Source organism: Musca domestica, unplaced genomic scaffold (assembly GCF_030504385.1).
Source record: "Musca domestica strain aabys unplaced genomic scaffold, Musca_domestica.polishedcontigs.V.1.1 12, whole genome shotgun sequence".
NCBI lineage: Eukaryota > Metazoa > Arthropoda > Insecta > Diptera > Muscidae > Musca > Musca domestica.
The window spans coordinates 903,322-925,935 of record NW_026712155.1 but is presented as its reverse complement, the minus strand read 5'-3'; the positions used below and the strand labels follow the sequence as shown (position 1 = coordinate 925,935).

General features: G+C 40.6%; 7 protein-coding genes across 7 annotated transcripts; 5 read left to right on the top strand and 2 right to left on the bottom strand.

Moving 5' to 3' along the window:
- Positions 1 to 346: 346 nt before the first annotated feature.
- LOC101901708 (uncharacterized) lies at positions 347 to 3,038 on the top strand. Its single transcript, XM_005187978.4, has 4 exons — positions 347 to 1,001; positions 1,061 to 1,553; positions 1,607 to 1,915; positions 2,736 to 3,038. The coding sequence occupies exons 1-4, from the start codon at positions 788 to 790 to the stop codon at positions 2,983 to 2,985; spliced, it is 1,266 nt and encodes a 421-aa protein (XP_005188035.1). The 5' UTR covers positions 347 to 787; the 3' UTR covers positions 2,986 to 3,038.
- Positions 3,039 to 3,041: 3 nt separating this feature from the next.
- On the bottom strand, positions 3,042 to 7,513 carry LOC101887243 (uncharacterized). The gene is made up of 3 exons (XM_005187979.4): positions 6,707 to 7,513; positions 6,533 to 6,643; positions 3,042 to 3,205 (listed from the first exon to the last, which is right to left on the bottom strand). Exons 1-3 carry the CDS (start codon positions 7,474 to 7,476, stop codon positions 3,067 to 3,069), a joined length of 1,020 nt encoding a protein of 339 aa, XP_005188036.1. The 5' UTR covers positions 7,477 to 7,513; the 3' UTR covers positions 3,042 to 3,066.
- Positions 7,514 to 7,681: 168 nt separating this feature from the next.
- Positions 7,682 to 8,654, top strand: LOC101887415 (uncharacterized). Its single transcript, XM_005187980.4, has 4 exons — positions 7,682 to 7,834; positions 7,899 to 8,209; positions 8,276 to 8,389; positions 8,455 to 8,654. The coding sequence occupies exons 1-4, from the start codon at positions 7,748 to 7,750 to the stop codon at positions 8,609 to 8,611; spliced, it is 669 nt and encodes a 222-aa protein (XP_005188037.1). The 5' UTR covers positions 7,682 to 7,747; the 3' UTR covers positions 8,612 to 8,654.
- A 2,226-nt stretch (positions 8,655 to 10,880) lies between these two features.
- On the bottom strand, positions 10,881 to 12,625 carry LOC101887755 (uncharacterized). The gene is made up of 4 exons (XM_005187982.4): positions 12,452 to 12,625; positions 12,080 to 12,393; positions 11,182 to 11,292; positions 10,881 to 11,109 (listed from the first exon to the last, which is right to left on the bottom strand). Exons 1-4 carry the CDS (start codon positions 12,620 to 12,622, stop codon positions 10,926 to 10,928), a joined length of 780 nt encoding a protein of 259 aa, XP_005188039.4. The 5' UTR covers positions 12,623 to 12,625; the 3' UTR covers positions 10,881 to 10,925.
- Positions 12,626 to 14,729: 2,104 nt separating this feature from the next.
- LOC109613498 (uncharacterized) lies at positions 14,730 to 16,292 on the top strand. Its single transcript, XM_059132275.1, has 3 exons — positions 14,730 to 15,665; positions 15,791 to 15,958; positions 16,064 to 16,292. Exons 1-3 carry the CDS (start codon positions 15,478 to 15,480, stop codon positions 16,197 to 16,199), a joined length of 492 nt encoding a protein of 163 aa, XP_058988258.1. The 5' UTR covers positions 14,730 to 15,477; the 3' UTR covers positions 16,200 to 16,292.
- A 1,355-nt stretch (positions 16,293 to 17,647) lies between these two features.
- Positions 17,648 to 19,814, top strand: LOC101888090 (uncharacterized). Its single transcript, XM_005187984.4, has 2 exons — positions 17,648 to 18,566; positions 18,636 to 19,814. The coding sequence occupies exons 1-2, from the start codon at positions 17,722 to 17,724 to the stop codon at positions 18,787 to 18,789; spliced, it is 999 nt and encodes a 332-aa protein (XP_005188041.3). The 5' UTR covers positions 17,648 to 17,721; the 3' UTR covers positions 18,790 to 19,814.
- Positions 19,815 to 19,938: 124 nt separating this feature from the next.
- LOC101898845 (uncharacterized) lies at positions 19,939 to 20,846 on the top strand. The gene has a single exon (XM_005187958.4). It carries the CDS (start codon positions 20,045 to 20,047, stop codon positions 20,738 to 20,740), a length of 696 nt encoding a protein of 231 aa, XP_005188015.1. The 5' UTR covers positions 19,939 to 20,044; the 3' UTR covers positions 20,741 to 20,846.
- The last annotated feature ends 1,768 nt before the right edge of the window (positions 20,847 to 22,614 follow it).

Here is a 22,614-nt window from a genome sequence, read left to right as displayed (position 1 = left end):
TAATATGTTATATGCCCCCAAAGTGTTTGCCTGCCGCTATCCACCTTCCAGCAACACAGAAATTGGCTGCTCGATTTAAAGCCAAATAACTGATTCTAACAAAGACACATACTTACATACATTCGTACATGCATGCCAACATGAGGAGAATATCCGAAGAAGGGGGCGAAGCAGTATTACAGATAATTGATACTAATCAAAAACTAACACAACGATGAAAATCATTTAGCATTTGCTCTTTAGACTTACTTACTTAACGTTCTTCTTGCATTTTTGTTACATTTCGAGCATGACCAGCTTGCCGTCTCTGTGTGTGATGTCGATGGCCCAGAACAGTGCAGAGAAACCGAGATTCTGAAATTCTCAACGATATTGTTGAGAATTTTTGCTTCGAACTCGTTTCGAATTAAGGATCTCGCCACACCACACGCGATTCGGGTGCTGTCACATGACTTTGAAGGCAAATGTACCCAAAGACTTATTCGATTTACATTGAACTCAAAATACTGTGCCGTAGATATCCACAGAACAGAGCTCTGCCAACCGGTTAGCTGTGAAAACAAAAAAAAAAAGAAATTTTGTATTGTTCTTTGTCGTGTTAATAAGCGAAAAGAAAGTCCACGCTGACGTTGTTGTTCGCTCAGCACTCTCGTACTCCACCCCACAGCTGCTGCCATTGGAAGCTGAGGCCGTGCATTGTACTGATCGAGAATATCAACAGTTTTGAATCGGACTACAAAGAGTTGGCTCAAATTCGATCAGTTTTGGCAACCTCCGGTCATCCAGAATGCACCTTTACAAATTGTTAAATCTTGTGCCGTGGGTGGCAGTCGTACTGCTACTGCAATGCTCCATTACGAGGACCGAACGAAATTCCAGCTTCACGTCGCTGGAACAAGCCATAGAAGACAAACTGGAGGAAGAGCGCGCCCATGACGGATTTCAGTTGAGCCGAAAACGCAGATACTTGGAATTTCCCGAAGGCTCGTCCTTTCAGTTGGGTAAGAATGCAAAAGAATTCATCGCACAACGCCAAATACTGTTCTTCGTTCATCCGCAGTTTATGACCTAATCGTGGGCATCGTCGACTACACAAACTATCTGATTCTCGGCGTCACTGTAGCCTTGGCTTGGGAATTGCCCAGTAAGCCGCCAAGTGAAATCCTAAACGATCTCACGGATCGACTAAAGGACGGCACCCTGGGTACCTCACGTAACGATACGATCTCCGAGATCAAATATGTGGACACCAAATCCCACGGTGCTGCCTCATCATCGACAAAGTACCCCAACTATCTGCAGCCAGCTTTTAGGCCTCCCATGCACTCCCAGTACTATGTCAATCGTGCTCCAGATAGCTACTACAAAGCTAGAGACTACTCTAAATGGGAACACATGTACTCTAGCAAACCATTTTGGCCGATGAAGGATAGCAAATACCACTACAGTCCGAAGCCTTCCCACCCGTTCACAAAGTGGTCGACAAGTCCCTCGAGCTATAGAAACATTTCACCTGTACCGACTAAGTACCCTTGGTGGAATTTACCAACAAGGTATGTCGGATCATTTGTCTCACCTTCTGTTATCAAATCATTTGCCTTTCCAGATTAAATGGTTATGCAGCGAGGCCACCAATCGTCAAGGGCTCCAGGCGTTTCGACCAGGGCACGACACATTTTACAAATCAGAAATACACCGTAGGCACTGGCAGATCGGAACATCGCGTGTATCCGATCTTTGGGAAACGCAGTGTGGCACAGAGTGTCAGTGACACTTCGGCTACAGTTGTCCATCGTCACCACAGGCGCACCACCAGGAGCAGCGACGAATTTTCCAAGATCGATCGAATCCACATACGACATCATCGGAGCACTCGCCACGACCTGTATGAGAGAATCGAAACCTACTTGAATGGGTAAGTCCGCCATTATTGTTATAACACAGCAATTTCACCCTCACGCACGCACACACACACATATATATATATATGTACAAATTCACCTACACCGCTACATTGCATGGGAAGCTAGAGACCTGCTTTGTTTATGACATAAGTGTTGATGGCTCTCGAGATAAACTAATTGAAGTGCTTCACATACAACAAACACTGTGGCGAAAAACGTTTTCACACACACGCACACCCACACACAGCCATTCATTCAATCACAAGGATATAACAATTGAAACTCTCGCAAATCCATTCAATCGCCCTTTTCGAATGAAGCCACATTCCACACAGCCATCTACACAGCTGACACAGAAAAAAATGAAAGGAAACGTTGGGGTGTAGGGGTCTACCTAAGGGCAGAATGTCACAGTGGTTGAAACATCGTAGGCTTTCAAATCACCAACGATTCTTGCGAAACTCAACGTCGTAAATATGGAGTGGTTTTGCTCGAATGCTCGTTTCCAAAAAGGACACTCGAAGTCACAGAGTCCGTATTGAATTATGTTTTGGTAATTTTCATCAACAATTCGAGTACCCTGCCCCCACTGTGCCATCATAGACAAAGAACACTCCACTTTTCGGATGAGAGTATCTCTATTGTGCTGTATGGCCACTCGCCTGTGTTGAGGAGAAATCCTTCCATACTCTAAACAGTTCTTTCCGACTGGGATTTAACATTAAATGGCGACACAATTCGAAAGGGCAACATAACCTCCCGACACTTCATCATTCACAAATGCAAACACAAACACTTTCACATAATTCCTTATTTGATCTCTGGTTTTAGGCGCGGTTCCCACGGCCACCACTGTGTCCTGCGAGCCCTGTGCGAGACAGGCCAAAAATCTCATGAAAAACTGCCGGGATCGTTTGTTGGCGAATTGATGCGCGCCATATTCACCCTGCCCGAGGCCTTCGGCGGCGATCGTGGCTACAAGGAACATCGCTATGACATGGCCAATTCCCATGTTGGCAATTGTGCAGCGCGTTATCAACTCTGCAAGGATTCCATGTGGTCGTCCCACTTTGTGATGTAAGAATCGAAATTAAGAAAAGATAATAAATGCAGACATCCGAACGAAAAGAAAAACACTTCTACGTGGCTTGTTTTGTTTTATTTAAAAAGTTCTTTTGGAGTTCACAAACATATCGAGTATGCTGAGGGGACATCTATGATGCAAATGGGCATCGCATGTCTCGTAATCCGCTGCCATGATCCGCGTGTAGTCGTCCTCCACGCCACTTACGGTGGGAAATCTAGAAGGGGTTTTGGGAAATGCCATCATTATTGTTGACAAGAGAGTAGAAATTCAGAAAGTCAGGCTCCGCAGGGGCGAGATGGGGTTGGTGATGACGATGATGATGATATTTGTTGGGATGTGCTTGATTTCATTTTTCCTAAGACGTTGTCTTCTATAAAACCTCCCTCTCAATGTATTTGTAACTTCTGGTCGTTTTTTTTTTTTTTGTCTGGAGTTTTTTTTCTTTAAAAATGTGTGTTTATCGCAATTGCCGTTTTTAAATACAGAAACCACCCTAACCAAGCATTTAATACAGCCTTATTACCTAAATATGCCAGGACCACATTTCAATTAAATTCAACCAAAGTTGAAAACCGTTTTCAATTTTATTCAACTTTAAATTTTCATTTTCCCATTCGAATACTTCAATTCCGATCCGATTTCCATCCGATATTCAAATTTATTTTTCATACGAAAAGGTTGTTATTTTTTTATAATATTTCATTGACACAAATTAACTCAAATACATAACCAATAAAGAAATTCTTAAAGTCGGGCAGGACCGACTTTATGATACCCTACACCACTTTACATATTTAGTAGAGCTTCACATTGCAGATTAAAGTTTTTATGGGGAATTTGTGAGAATTAAATCATACCAATTACGATTACAGTTATAACTCAAAGTCCAAAGGAACTAATATATGAGAGAAATATCCTCCCCTGAATCGATTTCTACTAAATTTGCCGAGGCATTTATGCCTTTTTAATACGGGCTCCTATTACCCATTTGGTGCACAATTAACTTCCAATCGGATAAAGATATATATGGAAGCTATATCAAAATTTGGCAAAGGTATTTCTGAGCTGTATTTCACATATCTCCCCGAATGTCATTGTTGCAGAGTGCATGTTACGGCTGTGGATAACACATATAACAAATCGGATGAGCATTAAATATGGGAGCTATAGCTATATCTGAACCGATTTTTACCAAATTTGGCATACTTGTTTCTAAATTCAATTTGGCCGTAAGAGCCAAATTCCATTCCATTTGAGCTAATATTACACGTTTGGAGCATAATAGAAGGTAAATCGGACGAAGAGATATATGGGAGCTATATCCAAATCTGGATAAATTTTGGCAATAATTTAGCAAAGGTATTTCTGAACTGAATTTGATATATTTCCCCAAATATTAAAAATGACAAATCGGATGAACAGTATATATGGGAGCTATAGCTATATCTGAACCGATTTCCATAAAATTTGGATCACTGATTTTTAGGCCAACTTTGGTCGTATGTACAAAATTCCATACTATAAAAGGCCAATCGAACGAAGATATATATGGGAGCAAAATTTCATCTGGATCGGGCAATAAATGCGACCTATACTTTGTTTACAAAAATACATGGACAGACGGACGTACGGACAGTCTGACATGCATAAATCGACTCAGAATGTGATTCTATGCAGATCAGAAAAAGGAACTACGGGTCTATTTCGTTTCCTTTAGCCTGTTACAAACACATGCACAAAGACATAATACCCTAACCACCTTGTGGTGTAGGGTTAAAAAATGAAAGCATCATCCTTCGAAATGTTCGCAGAACTTGAGTTCAGAGACGAATTGTAACACAAACGAGAACAATATGGACAGAAGAATGGGGAAGATCAGAATATTACCGGTTTTTTTTTTTTAATATAAACATGCTAGTGTGGTGGTGTGAGTGCATAAGCAGCTAGGCTAGGCTAAGCATTTTAATGTCATGTTATGGGGATCCGAGTGCAGCGTAGTTATGGAGCATTTCTGAAATTTTAAACATTTTTGAAATTCCGTTGATTTGCCATGCATATTTCGGTAATATGGACGAATAAAATGTTCAATATACCCTCCACCTTGAAAAGGAGGGTATATTAACTTTGTCATTCCGTTTGTAACATCCCTAAATATATTGTCGTAGACCCCATAAAGTATATATGTTCATGATCAGCATAAAATTCTAAGTCGATTTTACGATGTCCGTCTGTCTGTTGAAATCACGATAAAACCCACATTATTTGACGTAGAACTTCAACATTTGGCAGAACATATTGTATTGTGTCTAGGATGGTTGGTATTGAAAATGATTTTGATGATTTTTGCTACATTTTTCCACGGATTTATCTAATAAATTGACATTTGTAGGTCATAAAGGGTTCTAGCTCCGGTGGCGAAACATTGTATGTATAGGTCCACGTTTCCTATAGCGCACATATAACGATTTATCACGAAAATGTTTCAAATTTGGTATTTAAGAAGATTTGGTAAATGTCAATTCCTGACAATTCCAAAAGGTCTTACTGGCATTTGAAGTTTACAGTGGAACACGTTGCTCAATGGTGGAGGGTATAAAAAATTTGTCCAGGACGAACTTAATGTTTTTTACATTAAAAATTTCTGTAACACTTTCGCCTTCACTTTGATATCGATATAAGCAAGATGGACTCGGACGGAATATATCGGATCCCGATACTATCTATGTCGGGATTTTTAACAATTGAAGTCCACAATACCTGCACGAATGGTCGGTATTCCGATATTTCAGGGTTTAAAATTTACTATTAACCCGCCCATAAAACACAGGTCCACTATATGCTTCACTACTTAGTGTAGGTCATTGTTATGCCCTACGTGAGGAGGTTATTTGGGACTGAAGAAGACTTTCTATTATGATCGGATAATGTTGTAAATGCTTATCTTCAAAATTATCAGCAACTTAGCTCATCTCTAGTGAACATTTCCGCAAATATTTAAAAAAATTGTGAGGAACAATTGTCATTTTTCTTATAGGACTACAACTGGTCTTAGCGGTTAAAATAGCACAACAACCAACCAACTCTGTTCTGACAACATCGTAACAAAAGAAGCTAATCAATTTAACTAGTTACCGACAATTATCGTTTCGGTGTTCTCGTAAGCTAGCGACGAAAATCAATTAATCGCTGAGACCTCCTGATAAAAAACCGTTTGCATGAAATCCCACTACTGTCGTCGACTCTATGATGTCTTTCTGTCTGCCTTCTTTGTCTTTGCGCTGTGGCGGTTCCACGGCCGTATCCGAACTGATCTAACCTTTACTCATGATAGTATTTCTATATAACATGAATTATCTACGAAGATGGAGAACGTCTGTTTTCTTGTCTTGTTCTTTTGAAGTCATCTTTTCCATACTTAACAGCTCAAAGCAACGAAAGAATAGCAACCAAAATCCGGTCAAGCACATTCCCAGAAACGGTGCTATTGCGCAAAATTAAAGAGCGCCATATGAATGCGCACACACCCACACACGATACTTACGTAAACAACACTCTTAGGACGTCGTGCAGCAATGAGTAGCCGGGCGGCAGGAGGAAACGTTTGCTGTCACACATGGCTCGCATGATGCAGGTCTTCACGTCGATGCCCAACCTTAAAGAAAATTACCACTGAGAATGTCTGCCCTGCATCCGGCAACAACAAGCGACAACTTACAGCTTGGTGAGTCCCTCAAAGTGATCGAATAAATCCCTTCGTCCCCGGTAAAGGTTGTAGTGGGGAGTTTCCCCGATTTCATCCGATTCTTCGTGCTCCTCGTCGTGATGTATATCCCTGCCATAGCGATTCCATCGGTTCGCATAGTACTGCTTGTCCTGCCAGTGACTCCACTTGGCACTAGGTTTCGTCACGTACTTGTCTACAAACTTGACCCGTTTGTCGGGTCTCCACTGATATTTATTCACAAACTCCGGCGAAGTATATTTACTCCACTTACTCCAATGGGGAGCAACAGTTGCAGTGACTCCGCCCGTCGGTAACCACTGCAGTTGAGAGGCGTTGTAATCTACGCGCTGCACCACCGGGAACTTTGTGGCTGGTTTGGCCCGATATTTTATTAATGAACCTGGAATTCCGATGAGGGTTAGCGGTGTCGTTCCGGTTGGTTTCGGGGCCTTCGTTGTGGGTTTTCTAAAGCGTCTCGGTATCAAGTCTATACGCGCAGAGTGCATCGGGTAATAAAAAGCAGCCTCCATATTGAAGTTCAATCCCTTGGGGTACACGGCCAGCAATCGCTTGCTGAGTGACACCGTGAATTTCAAGGCGGAGCCTTTGGGGAAGAGCAACCACCTTTTACGTCTGGAGAAAACACGCTCCACCGGGTCCCTCAATGTTGTTATTGCCGTTGAATTGTCGTCCGTTCTCGTCCCATGGACAGCCAATGAAATCAAGAAAGCCCAGAAGAGCCAAAGATAGAGTAGTCTCATGCTTTTCCAGCCGACTGTTCTCGTCGCCTATTTATCGCACACTACAGCGGCAGATGAAATCCAGATTTTCGATCCCCAAATAAGACATCACATTTCGGTAATCATGTTTATCTTTCTCATTATCATCGGCTGTGACAGACGTCGTGCTTCATTGTAATGAGGCGATTCAATGGAAGTTCAACAAACACTGACCCAATTATCTGCTCGTCGCATTACCAAGCACACCGAGCCTCATTCAGTCTGACAGTCTTGCTCGAACAAACCAGAGAGCATGTGGATAATTGTTCAATTCGTGACTCTAACGCTGGCGATTGGCGGCGGCCACTCCCTGCTGTATCCCAAATCGACTTCCTTGGGTGTAAGTTGCAATGTCCTCCGAGCGATAAATTCCCTAACCCCCTCCCTCCACCACTCACCCACAGCTTGTTGCTTCAGTTTCGGTGCCCGTTACAGAATATTTGCCAGAGCGCAGGTTTATTGTCGATTGGTGCTTTCAAATGTCCTACGACATGCCCTATCAGCTGTCGTCGTTCTATAATATTCCGATATGGCCGGGCAAGCATAGTCCCATCAAGGGTCGCAAGCGGTCGATCGTCCCCAGCAATGCGTGGTCTCTAGAGCATCATTGGAATTCGATTGGTGCATTGGACAACAGCACAGCCGTTGGACGGAGACACCCCAGTGACTTCACAGCTGGTGAGCTGTATCGAAGCATAGAAGATCTCCTGGTCAGGTGAGTTTATGAAAACGGGACGTCAGAACGAACCGATATCATCTGTTTATCTCCTTTCATGTCTAGTTACGGATTCGACGAAACGTGCTTGCTGCGAGCGGTGTGTGAATTGGCCAAACATCCATTCGATGCCGACAACCAAGGGAATATTCTTACCGATGTCATAACCTTTATTCTAACGTAAGTCGGAACAGATCGTAGCGTGGATATCTGATGATTATTCCGATCATTTCTCTCCATTGCAGGCCATCGCAACATGAGGGTTTCGATCCGACGGAGACCCTTTACCGCCAGACATATGAGGATGCCGAGAGGAGTGGCTTCGTGGGGGAAAACTGTGCTTCCTTATATCCGAAATGTGAAAGCGACTTACTGAGTTTGCTTAGCTACACGGAGTTCTGATCTAGGATTGAAATAAAACACGCTGAGAAAAACTGCTCTAAAAGGAGGCGTTTTATTTGACAGCTTAACGCTCAAGTTAGGGAGCTCAGAACATTTAAGAAACTAGCTCTACACTCCGGATACAATCGATGGCACTGGCTGCCAGCCAGACCTCGCCACTCGGCCAAATGGTATTCATGCGCCAGGTCGGGATCCTCGGACAGTGGTAGTGGAATCAGCGACGGGCTATATTAGGGGAAACGAAACAAATGACATGGATTAGGTGGAATTGCCTCATCACGATGCCGCTTAGTGTACCTCAAAACGAACGTTATGAGATTGGTTAGCCAATTGCTGCCGTTGTAGTGGAAGGGATGTTTTGCCAACTCACAAATGGAGCGTTTCCAACAAACTCTGTGATAAGCGTGTCTGCAAGAGAAGGCAATATCTGAATACTTGTGATTTCAGCAACATTATTAACCAGAATCGATTCAAATTTCATACTGAAAGATCCTAATGGGTACTACAATCTATGGCAAAAAATGTTGTATGCAGGTCTAGATCTTCGTATAGCCCCTATATAACGGTACCTCCCGATATTGAGTATTTTCGTGATTTTAGCGACATTATTAACTGGAAATATTTGGTCAGGTCCAAGTCTTCGTATAGCCCCATATAACGGTACCTCCCGATGTTCGGTATTTTGATGATTTCAGCAGCATTATTCACCGGAATCCTTTCAAATTTCGTACTGGAAGATCCTAATGGGTACTACTCGTATGCAGGTTCACGTCTTCGTATTGTCCCCATATAACGGTTTTCATTTAAGTGGTAGATTTTGGGATTTTTTTTTGAAAATCTTCAATTTCCTTCGAAATGGTGGAGGGTATTAAAAGTTCGGCCCAGCCGAACTTACCTGCTTTTTTACTTGTTTTAATCTCATTATGTAATGCACACTTACATTTTATTATGTAACAGTTCACCACTGACAAATATTCTACAGTTGTTGATATCTCACTCAAACCCTTGAAACGACAAATATGGCATCTGCTGATCCGATTTTTTCTCGAAAACAAACGGCGAGAGCATTTCTTGGGCAATACATGCATATATTCATTAGTCTATGATAGAACCCATTCCATAAAATTATCCTACTTAGACAAAAATATGGGAGCTATATGTAAATCTAAACCGATATCGAACCGAATTGTCATAAGTATTTCTAATCTGTATCGGATACCTCATACCGAATATCATTGTTATAGAGTTCATATGACGGAGCTATATCTGTATTCTTACCGATTCGAAACACATTTGGCAGACGTCATTCTCATTATTACCAGCACCTAAAAACGAACTTTGGAAGGTCTATCTCGTCCCTGTGACTTTTTTGTCTCGAAAACATACCATTGGCCCCATAGTGCAATGTATTGAGTTTTAAATTCCGCTTGCAAGACACGTCGAAATTTTCGGGTTTTGAGTAAATTTCGATTTATTGGGTTTTATTAGAAACTTGGTAGCAAATCACGGACGGGATTAACAATGAAAATTTTCACAGAAGACCCACATTTAATCCTTTTTACCAAAACGACGACTACATTTGTTTCCTATCAGAAAGTGGAGGACTAATTTCGCAATTTATTAAAGTTCTGATAAAAAAATGAGTGGACCGACTGATATAGTCTATAGTTTGGATACTATATAACGAAGTGGAGGAACTATTGTTTATTCAAAGTTTGGATCGCAAGTGATGAACCTTTCAAGCGTTATATTTGACACATAATGGCAATCGGACGGAAGGAAGGACTGATTTCCTCGTGTTAAAAGATATTTTCATATTTACCTTTCCAAAATCCGCTCAATACCCTGGTACAACTGTATCGGTGTAAAATCTACGGACCATAATTCTCTCTTCGACATCCCTCTATCCCTGGACGGCCAGATTGGTACCATATAAAACGACGACAAGTTGAAGGGCATGTTGTAGTTCATCTGAAATCCCCAGTCGAAAAATGCCTTGTGGGTGGGGGGCAGATCCGTGATCGGCAACGACAACGAGCTTGTTATCTTTAAAGAAACGTATTTTCAATTACTTCTTCTCTCCCCACTCCAGTCGACCCCGTGAAAACAGCCTCACTTGAAAAACCGTAGACGCTGGATAGAGTAACGAGCCAGACGCCAGTCTTTGCAGCCATATGCTCAACCAGAAAATATACCGCAATTGCGACGCGAAAAACATGACTGATTGCGATGGATGTTCCCTGAAACCTACAGAACGCTACTGTGAGTAAAAGCAATAACAACTTCAACTTTGCGATTTCAATCTCATTTATTTTCAACTATTCCAGCCATTCGAATGGCTTGTTTCAATAAGGCTGGTTAAGGCGGTCAGAATGTCTTCGCGGCATTCGCTATACAGTTCGGCGCAACTATACTGCAGAAATCCATTTCGCTCTGCTATCTCATAGGCTTCCCGGTACAGAGCCTCAGTCTCGGAGAAGGCGTCATGCAGCGATGGCCTGGAATGTAAAGGGAAATGTCACTTAGAATCAGATGCTGCGAGTTTGGTCTAATTATTCGTTTAAACTCACGACAAAACGAATGTCACTATCTCGGTTAGCAGATTTCTGTGAGCGTTATCGAACGGATGCCTAGCCAATTCACAAACACTTTGCAGTAAACATGTCTCATGGAAGCCATGACTGTACAAAAAAAGAAAAAAAAACAATTTCAAGACAGTGCGTTGATTGATGATCCACGAAATGAAATCTGGCTCTAGATACGCTTTAGCAAATAGCCCCAATACCAGCCAAAGGGGATCCCTTCAGCTATGCTCTTACAGAACTACATGATCTATTGCAACAGCCATGGACTAGTTACAACATTGTTATCACCATGTCATTGCCAAAAAAGATTTCCTAGTTAAGTAGCGACATGTGTTCGGGTTTTATCGTTCGCACATTAAGTTGTTGTTTTTTGCAGGCACGACTCTGAAATGTACCATAGAGTAATGACGTGGAATTGTTTTGAAACTACTTTGATGTAATGGCAAGCCGGGGTTTTCAATGTGATAGGGTTAGTTTGGACTACATTATTGCTATTAATTGCAGCGACGCGACTACTCCATACACACGCGTGAATTCTAGTCCACAAAAGACAAGGACTACTACACAGCTAATCCTATTGCGTTGAAAAGCCTAACCGACTTTAGAATACGATGTCTTAAGGCCGGACTATATAACCCTAAGAGGTTTTACCTACAAAAAAATCCACGTGCCCAGGATAAAACACGAACACTTGCCGTTACTTAGCTTAGCTAGGAAATCTTTCTTGACAATGACATGGTCCATGGCTGCATCACACAGGACAATGTTGTAACTAGTCCATAGCTGTGGCAATTGAGCTCGTAGTCCAGAATTATTTGCAGGGTATATCAGATAATATACCACACGTTTGTCTGTATGCAAACAGCGTTCATGCTGTTCATACCTTATCAGCAGATTCTCCAGGGCGTAGTACAACTCGCCGGCAGTAAAGTCACTTGGATGTTTGTGCAAATCGTTCCCACCATATCTTTCTGCTATTTGCCACCAGGTGAGATTGCCTTGAGCCTCGTGATCTCCCAGCAACTCTCTACGTCTTCTAATTTCCCCCTCAAACTCGTCTTCCCATTTGTTGGGCCATATTGGAACGTTAATAAAATTTTTCGGGCTAAAAGGCATATCGTAATTGATCTGGATTCCCCAGTCCCAGTATATTTTTCTAAACGGATTTTCAACAGGGGCAGACACTAAGACCGTCAGCTGTAAAGTACAATCGGGTGATGAAAGGGTCTGGTATGCGAAAGAGTCATGCACTTACTTGCAGTGTTGAAGCAGCTGGAAACAGCAATGCCGATACCGAAGTCAGTGTAATCCGCCAGCAGAGAACAATCAAAAACAACGAAAGAAGAGAATTCATGTCAGTGCTTCCTGCCTCGGCTCGTTCAAGGGACTGAGTGCCAGACGAGATGCCGCAATGAAGTGCAATCATCTGGGGAACACAATCTCTATTTTAGAGCCTCCTGTGTTAATTGAGTGCTTTGATGCCTGCCGGGCTATTCCCGGTACAATACGACGCTTTCCATTTTTATAACCTAATTAATTTAATTAACATCCCACGTTTGGATTAACAGGTCATTTTAATTTATAGCGCATAACAACAATAAAAATGTCTTTAAATCAATTTTCTGGAGATTGGAGATTCTAATAATTCTAATAAAAATCGAATAAAGAATCAATGATGCAGTAGATTCCCAAAGAAAACAGTAGCCGAAGTTAACAAAAACAAGTTAAAATGCTCTGCCGATATCCGATTATTTAAATATATTTTGACTTCTGTTATAATTATTCAAATTTTTGACCCTCTGTATTGTAGGTTCCTAAGGAATGGGCCAATATTGACAATTTATAATCCAATGCAGATAAAAATATTGGTACGGGCAAATGCGAATGCGAAATTATAAATTCCATATTCATCTCAGTTTTCTGGTTGAGAGAAATATTTAGATATAGCAACTTGTAAAGAATCGCTGACTTGTTACTTGCATGTTATGAAAGATAAAAGTATTGAAAATTGTAAGTCTTTGTGGGGCTGAAATACCAGAAGGTCTTGGCAGATTTCTATCATCTTCACAACAGATTCTGTGTTGGCAAAAATGTTTGTATGTGCGAAATTTGAATAGAGTTGGATGCTTATTTTGCTTTGCTTGAGCGTTTGGTGTTTTCAAAACCTGAACCCTATGTGAGGGAGGTAGCGGAAGAAATGGTCTGATCCCTCTCATCTTTATAACAGATCTTGTGTTGATGGTAATTTTCGCGTTTCATGATCTCCATGGATTTTCAAAATTTTGATCCTTTGATCCATCTTCACACCAGACCTTTAGTTACTAAAATATCGTGATGTGTAATTAAGAGTTATAATTATTCAACCACCCACCGTTGGGGGGTGGGGGTGGGGGTGGTACTTGATGGAGTGGACCGATATTGTCCATTTTCGCACCTGTCCACACACTGATCGAATGTGAGGATATGCAAAGTTGGATCAAAATTGGATTATCCTTCATCTTTCTGTGCAGTAAAGTATTTGTTTGAGAGTGAACCGATATTGCCCATATCCGAACCCGATATAAGTTTGATAATAATATTACGATGCACAAAGTTTGGACCAAATCGGATACTTCCTTCGAGAGTTATCGTGCGCACCAGCCAGGCAGCCGGACGGACGGACGAACATCGCTGATCGACAAATGTCCTGAGAAGGATTTGGTCCAAAGAGACCGCTATTTGGATGAGGCCGTATCAAATGATGTATAACCATATGGCTGAGGGTATAAAAATGTCACTATCAATATAGATAAGAGAACAATTTTTGAAAATAGAAGTCCATATACCCCATTTAATCCACTTATGATATGAATATTACATTGGATAATCTATACCTTTAATTTATAATTATTGGCAAGTTAGAGCCTTTGTAGGTAGGATCAATAATTCAATCTTTAAGCCCAAAATATTAGGAGGAGCTTGGTTTGGCTCAAATTAGTGACTACCTTCTGGCGAAACGATGCCAATTTTAAATGGCTGCAACCTTTTGTGATATTTCCATAGCAAACAAGTAAAAGAGCAGCTAAGTTCAGCTGGGCCATACTTTTAATACCCTCCACCATTTGAAAGGAACTTGAAACATTAAAAAAGAATCCATCGAAAAATATCTCTTAAATTATGACCGTTATTTGAGGGCTATACGAAGACATGGATCTGCATAGATAATTTTTGGTCATAGACTGTAGTAGTGATTCGGAACTTCATATACGAAGTTTGAAACAATTCCGGTGAATAAACCATCCAAACATCGAATATTGGGAAGTACAGTTATGTGGGGGCTTAAAATATGAACTTAAATATCTTGAATTAATTTTCCAGATTTACAAGCTAAAGACAACTTTATTTCAAATAGTTTAACGGCTATTTAAAAATCCCCATATGTTCTTTCCGATTCAGATTTATACAATGTTTCGATAATTGTATTTCCAAAACACCCTTTTTTGGCACCAAAAGCATTACCAATCCCAATCTTTACGATTCTAGCTTCAGCCGGTTTTCTCATCGCTGGAGAAGCAGTCAATACTCAATCCATTTACATCGATTGGATGGTAAACATAACACAATTGACGAGTTTTGATCTGCAGACTGCTACATTTCGGACTCGGATTGGGAATTTTCTGCTGGTTTCGCTAAGTACATTCACATCACTGCATATGTGTCGGTATGCTACAGAACAGACGGTGATCAGCACAGCCTGGAAACAATATGTGCCAAGCTGCGGCTCCATATATGCTGCGCACATAGAATGTGTTTGGGATTGCGCAAAAAGTAAATATCATCTTGGAGATGACACTTCAAACCTGACACTTTAGAGATAATAGCATGTTGCCATACTGCGAACACACAAACCGATTGAAACTAAACACTGCAAGACGGCCACAAATTGTTCAAACTGTTAACACAAGGAGCTTTGATTCCGTCGATTGCAGACCACGATGAGTAAACGCGGAGAATATGATGTTAGACGTGTGGGTTGTATAGCCCTGATGGCGGTTATAGTTGTACTCAATATTCGATTTTCTTCTGCTCGAAATAACTTGCTCAGTCTGCGGAGCGTATGCCCTGAGTCCGCTGGAAATGCCTTCCGGCCAGCAGCGGATCGATCGAAACGTTTCATTACTTACAATGGCGGCGGTATTGTCAAAGTAAGTCGTGTCCCAGACCGATAAATTGCGCGACAATACTTTCTTCTATTTTCAGTTGGTTCTCGGCACATCGTTTCCAATTGTCCTGGCGGACAAGATGCGCTCCCTCAATGTATTCTATAATTTCCAAATGCAATACACCCCACCGCCCATACCGCTGTACTGGTGGAGTCTTTACAACACATCCACATTTGTTGCACGCAAACAGCGTTCCATTGAACGGTTGCGGCAGAGCGATAACAGCCGCAGTCAATTCTATGATTTCATGGATGCAATGTTCCACAGGTAGGTCGTTATGGTGTACCGGCACAGCCACTTGTATTTTTGAAAACAACAAAAACAAAAATCGTTCATTTGTCCTCTCATATCCTCGCAAATTGGGCCGACTTCGGATGCAAACTTGCCTACAGGACGGACAACTCCAGCGGTGATTGTTTATTAAAGGTCATTTGTGAATTGGCACGTGCCCCACTAAGCGAAGATGTTATCCAGCGTCAACAAGACGACCTCCCGACCGCCGACGACGGCGATGATTATGGTCGTAGTATTTTCCATGGACTAATAAATACGATTTTCACGTGAGTCCAGCATGAAGCTGAGCCAAAAATCACTTTTCCCCATCAAATTTTCATTTGCTGACCTATCATTTTTTCCGACGGCATTACCCACCTCTCTCACCTCAGGCCGTATTTTCCAAATGTGTCTGAACGCTATGTGGATGCTGCTAAGGCTGGCGCTAACGGAGCTGGCTGTGACGAATTGTATGGCGAATGTTCGAGTATTGATGAGTGGCTCAAACGTTTAACGATTGTAATGTAAAAAAATAGGGGACAACAACAATAAAAACTTCGCGCTAATTTCGCCAAAAGGCGACAAATATCTGGTTGGTTATTAGTGTATTTTTGTTACTCGACAACCAACAACAACATATGTGTATGGATGTGTTTGTACCAAACCAAATGTGTTTGTTGGTCGGTCGACACATATCACAACTTTGGAGACGTACATTCCTAATAGAGTCCGATGCATATCTGCCTAAACACCGGTTTGAAATAAATTTGATATATTTTATGCGACTTTATTGCACCCCCGTTACAAATTAATGTTGACAAACTGCCGGTTACAGTACACTTAGATTTTTTTTCTTCTGATAACCATGTAATGAGGCACAGAGTGGGCGTTCATACTCGAACTGTAAAATGTGGAGCGGAGTTGGCCTAGCCCGACTATCCCTGTCTGAGTTGTGTTTTTGTAATCAAAGTACAGGTCGAAATTAAATTTAGCACAGCTAATTTGTTAGACAAGGATGCCAAGAACCAAATTGAAACTGTCGATAATCAGCTCAGATTTAGATATAGAACCCAAATATATTATCTTATTTCTATATCTTAAAAAGGGGGAATGTTTGTACGTTAGATTGTCTGTTTGTAATTTATGGACTCAAAAACTGCTAAACAGATTTTTCTGAAAATGTCCATATATACTACAGCATCGCCTGAAAGTTTCAGGTTTGGTTATAGCAACTATGCAGGAGGTTTGGAATATGTGGCAGAATTTGGCCGAAAATTAAATGTTGCCAGTGTTATTGAGGCTACGACCATTGCAGGGAAATATGTAGGTGGTTCATATGTATTGCTATGTAGAATCCCTCTAGCTAGCTAGGAAAGTGTCGTTTAACTTGAAAAAATTGCAGTTTCCTGTACGGTTGGCATTTGCTATGACAATTACCACATTCCAAGGACGAACTCTTCGAGTATAAATTTGGCATGTTCCTACTCTTCTCATGGCTAGCTGTACGTGGACTCTTTATGTGACGATGTTCCTATCGATTTGTTTGCTTACAGTCCAAAAAAATATTGTATATCCTACCAAATGGGGTAGCAAAGCGCACCGGGTTCAGCTAGTAACTTATATATAGGGAAAAATTAAAAAAAAAAGACTTTCTGAACTTTTTGAACCCTCCACCAGGGGAAAACAATAGACCTTTGAAAGGCATATTACCGGGAGTTTGATTTGTAACGAAAAATGCTCCCACTTTATTTGAAAAACAGCGTGAACATATAGACAGGCGGACGTTATGGTAGCCACCTCACCCTCCATTCACGACGCACGTTTTCTTGTCGCAAATGTAATTTACTGACTAACTTTCTTTCGATCACACCAGGTCATTCCATGGTCTGACGTGGAACTTTAAAACGCGATCTAATCAATCTAATTAGCTTCTTCGTCGTTCCTTTAATTCAATTAGCGCTCGAACGGAATATTAGAGAGATTATCAAGAATCGCTCGCAGTTTAATTCTGAACTCCACCGCAGAAGCAAGCTATTTGGTTGGTTTCGATATGTACCACAGTAGCTGGATTATTTTCTTAAAATTGTGTGCCTGTGTCGTTTTGACAATTATCGCCCACGGCAGCTGTAGTTCAACAAATGTGCCAGCTTTGAAAACTCAATTCCACAACAGAATTTTAAAGAGACGAACGCGATCTTTGGTCTTTCCTAAAAAGGCATCGCTACTGCTGACCCCAGTCTTTTCGAAGGCCGTCCTTGGTGGCATACCTCGGGGGCTTATATACTCAATGGAATTCGACATGTACCATCCGCTACCGGACACAGTGGAGGGCTGGCAGCCCACAATACTCTTGAATCAAATTGGGAAGAAACAAAAACTCGATGGAACCCCTTCAAAATTTCCGGGAAACAGCGACAGTGACATGGATTCGAAAACAGTGCCACAAAACGATGATGGCCCTAGTGAAGCTCATCATTTCGTCCCTGTCTACGACGATGTTGAATACGCAACCAGTCCTTGGGCATATTATAATACAAGCATTGCCATTGATCCTAGTCAATTGTTCTCGCATCCTTACATCGAGAGATCATCCGAAGCCCGTTCTCATTTTCGGCAATTTCACAATTTCTTATCCCCTCGCAGAAGAGTAAAGTTTCCTCAGAACAGAGCCGGCGAACGCCACCAACAGTTTGAAGAGGATGATAGGCGGACACTGTGGCATAGGAATCAGAACTATCGCGAAAGAAGGCAAATATTCGATCAACTCGAAAAGCTTGGACAATTATTTCAAATCAATATGAAGTCCTGCATTCAAAGGGCCATGTGTGAAATGACAACCCAACTGCCCCCATTCGGGGAATCCCTTATGCACGACATTATGAGAATAATACTAACGTAAGTAGACGTCTGATCGATATGATTTTCACCAGAAAGTAAACCAGTGTCCGCATTGAATCTTTGCAGTGTTCCGAAACCGTTGAATATCTCAAGCCGCAATGACGACGACGATCTCGATGGCTACGGTCGCGAATATACCAATGCAAACTGTGCACTTAGTTTTTCAGCATCGTGCCCCTACCCCGTGTTACCTTTCCTCATAAAAGGATTCAACCGATAGTTACTGCATCACGAAATAGAACTTTAGTATAATTCCGTACATTTAAATGAACGTACCAAGGCGAATTAAATGAGGTCACACAGGAGACGAATTCAGACCTAACCCTTTTCTGCCTGCAGGCGGTTTTTTCGCGTAAAATCCATTTGTCAACAGTGAATCACCCTTCACTTTGTCACCAGTACTACTGACCGATAAAGTATTGGTTGTATGCGCTAGCCATTCAGAAGTCACTGGTGACATTGTCAATAGTAAGTCAGTAGTTTTTCGGAAGAATACTACGGCATTGGAACTAGTGCGTCAGTAGTTTATTTCACATACAAATTCACATACAAACCCGCCAACATTTGATTTTCTGAAACCAAGAAATTAATTTTAAAACCTAATTACAACAAAGCATTTGGACAGTAATGTGGGTAGTCAGAGGGCTCCCTGTGTGACCTGTTCATAGGTCGCGTGGTACGTACGAACACCGAAATATATTCTCATGGTCAACTTTTTTACTTGAAGCGAAATATCAAAACATTTCAAAATCGTTCTATTGCTCGGCAATTTCACTGAGTTCATGGTATTTAATTCGAATTTCTTAAAGCGCATAAAAGTGGAATTGTTAATTATTTGTAGATACTAACCTTACAGTAAAACTAAAAATAGCTTTCAAATAAGATTGTCTTCTTTTAGTGTCACTAAAGAGCGTGTGTGCCATTTTCAATGATAGAATATAGTACAAGGGACATCTGCAAAACCACTCTGTCCATATGTTACGGGAAAGGAGAAAGAGTAACGGTGTCCACATCATATGACAATCATTACTTAGTTTTTTTTTTTTTTTTTTTTTTTTGATACAGGAAAAATTGCAATAAGGATAATCGCAGTTGATTTTTGCACGTTCTGAAGCAGAGCTTTTAAACGATGTTGTTTATAGCATCGAAAGATAACTTCACTTAACTTATCGGACGGGTGCGTTTCGACAGTACATAGTTTGACAACATCTCTCGAGACTTGAAAAGGCTGTCCGCAGGATGTCTTGAATGCGTTGACGTCTTGCAGGCCATTCCCACTGAGTAAAATAAATCAAACTACTCTCAATATGCCTTGAAATATATGTAGGTAGCTATGTTTGCTGTACTCACTTCGACGTTTGTCTTTAATAAATTCATTATTTTTTTTCTTCAATCCACACGAACAACTTTTTCCAGTAATCGTAAAAATAAAAATTATTTGTTCAAAATTCTTTAGTTTCTTAAATTATTTCAAAATGTCTATTTTATTAAAAAGTAATCGCTCCGTGCTGAAGCGGTGTCCACACTTGTGCCGCGATTTATCTCGTATCGGATGTACCACATACGAAGGCCCACAATGCTCAAAGCAAAAGCTTGAGCAGTTACCGTGTCCTGAAGGAAAGCAAAGCCTGCGAAATTCTCCCGCAGATACCGAAAAGACATCAATTTGGGAAAACCCGGAGTGTTGCACAAATCCGTGTCCCGATTTTTTGCCCCGTTTTGACGAACTCTACTATAAAACGAACAATGAACAAAGGCGCACATACCAACAGACGTGGGTGGAATGTCCCAAAATGCAAATCAAACCGAAAAAGGTGTGTTGCTTTGAGCAGCTGGCTGCTTTGCCGCCACTGGTCAAACGATCGCCCAAACAGAAGCCACAAACAGCATGTCTTCAGAATGGTTCCAAAGTGTGCACGATTAACAACAAAGACAGAAATTGCCCAAAGCTATATATGAGCGGATGTCAAAGTGCCCGAACTATACCAAAATGCAAACGCCAAAGATCTCCTAAACACTGCCAGAAAGAGTGTACGCCCTATCCAAGTTTCTCCGAGTGTTTGAAAGAAGCTACAATGTCGACACATCCCGTTGAGTGTAAATGCTTAAATCTGCCAATGATGTGCGAAGTGTGGTCGGAAATGAGGCGTCGCATGACATTTGTTAAGTAGAACCGTCCATAGAAAGGAGCCGCATTAAAGGGTCCATTAAAAATCTATATATGTATAAATTCGCTTTGAAAAAAAAAATAAAAATTGCAAAGATGATACCACCGAACATGACTTGTTTTCCACAATTTTCACATTCAAATTGTAAGCCATCATTGGACACTGACCTGAATATAAGGGAACGAAAAACCAGCAAAAATATCGAAAACAGCTAACAACCCAACATATGCTCGGTTCCAGAACCCATAAAAGGATAAAAAGTTTTACAGATTCTAGAACAGAGGAATCGGTAGCTACTACTTTCAACATGGCCAAACTTACCAGCGCACACACAATTCCGGTGAATAATGTCGCTAAAATCATCAAAATTCCGAATATCAGGGGTACCGCCCAGACAATCACCATTACGAACTTCAAATACTAAATTTGAAACAATTCCGGTGAATAATGTCGCTAAAATGATCAAAATACCGAATATCGGAAGGTACTTTTATATGGGGGCTACACCAAAACGTGGACCTACATGGCCTATTTTCAATACCAAAAGTCCTGCAGACATAATATAAATTTGAGCAAAATTTTATCAATTCAACAGCTTCGTTCGGAAGCTAGGCTCATTTCCACAGACGGATAGACGAACGGACATCGCTAAATCGACATAGAAGTTTATGTTGATCAAGAATAATAATATATATAATAATATACCCTCCATACAATGGTGGAGGGCATGGCAGAAGAATACAGGTAGATGCATTAAAGCTTGGGAGCATTGACATGTCAAAAAAATTTTGATGTTTTTTCAAATATAAGTAGATTTTTATATATTTTCTTATACTACGTCATTCGGAGGCTATTATAATTCGCGTTTTTGAACAATTTTTACAAATTTTAATAATTTTTCATTCAACATTTTCAATTCCAAAATTGGTTTGACAGTTCATTGTCCCAGCAGCTGTGTCGACGAGTCTACCTATATTCTTCTACCATGGGTGGAGGGTATAAAAATTAAAATCATATGGTACCATAGCCCTACCTTGATGTTATTGTACCATGATTGCACGTATCAGCAAACCCCAGCTGATTTGACTCTATAATAATACTAGTGTTTATATTTCAATTGTAGACGTTTTAATATTCAATTCCACTTCTTGATATGCAATAAGTACAAACTTTTTTATATAAAATTTCTCTGCCGTTCAATGTGAACATTTATTGCCTAATAACAGAAAATAGAAGTGTTGAGAGATTTGGATCTACAGCTTACAACAATACATTCAGGGGAATGATATGAATGCATGAAAATTAAATATTTTAAGAACAATCCTTCTGCATTTCCAATTTAATAATCCAAATTCCAAAAATTGTTTTTTAAAATTATTTATTTGACAACATTTCAATTTCAAAGTTTATATTTATAAATCTATTGTATACACAGAAATCAGAGGTGAAACCTGTTTTTATTCTATGAAATGAGGAGATGGATAGTCTTATTTGAAATGACTCTACCTTCTTTATTGTACCATGGGTGTATGTATTTATTGTTTTTGAAAAATAAAAACAAAAAATTTTCGAAATCAATTATTGCAAGACTTACGAAGCAGTTCTACCTCCTAAATGTACCATGTTTTTTTGCTATCTTTATACCGAATCTCGATTCGGACAAGAAAGTGGACACTAAGCGTTTTCGATCATTTTTTGCACTTAGAAGCATTCAGCTCTTGGTTAGAATATCGCAGGGTACAATAAGGAGATAGAACAGCTTCGTTGAACTACCGAGATACAGCCCTGAGACTCATTCAAAATTATATACAAGTTGAAAATATTTGGTTTTCATTTTTCAAAACAATAAATACATAGGGTAAGTGTACCAGTAGTCG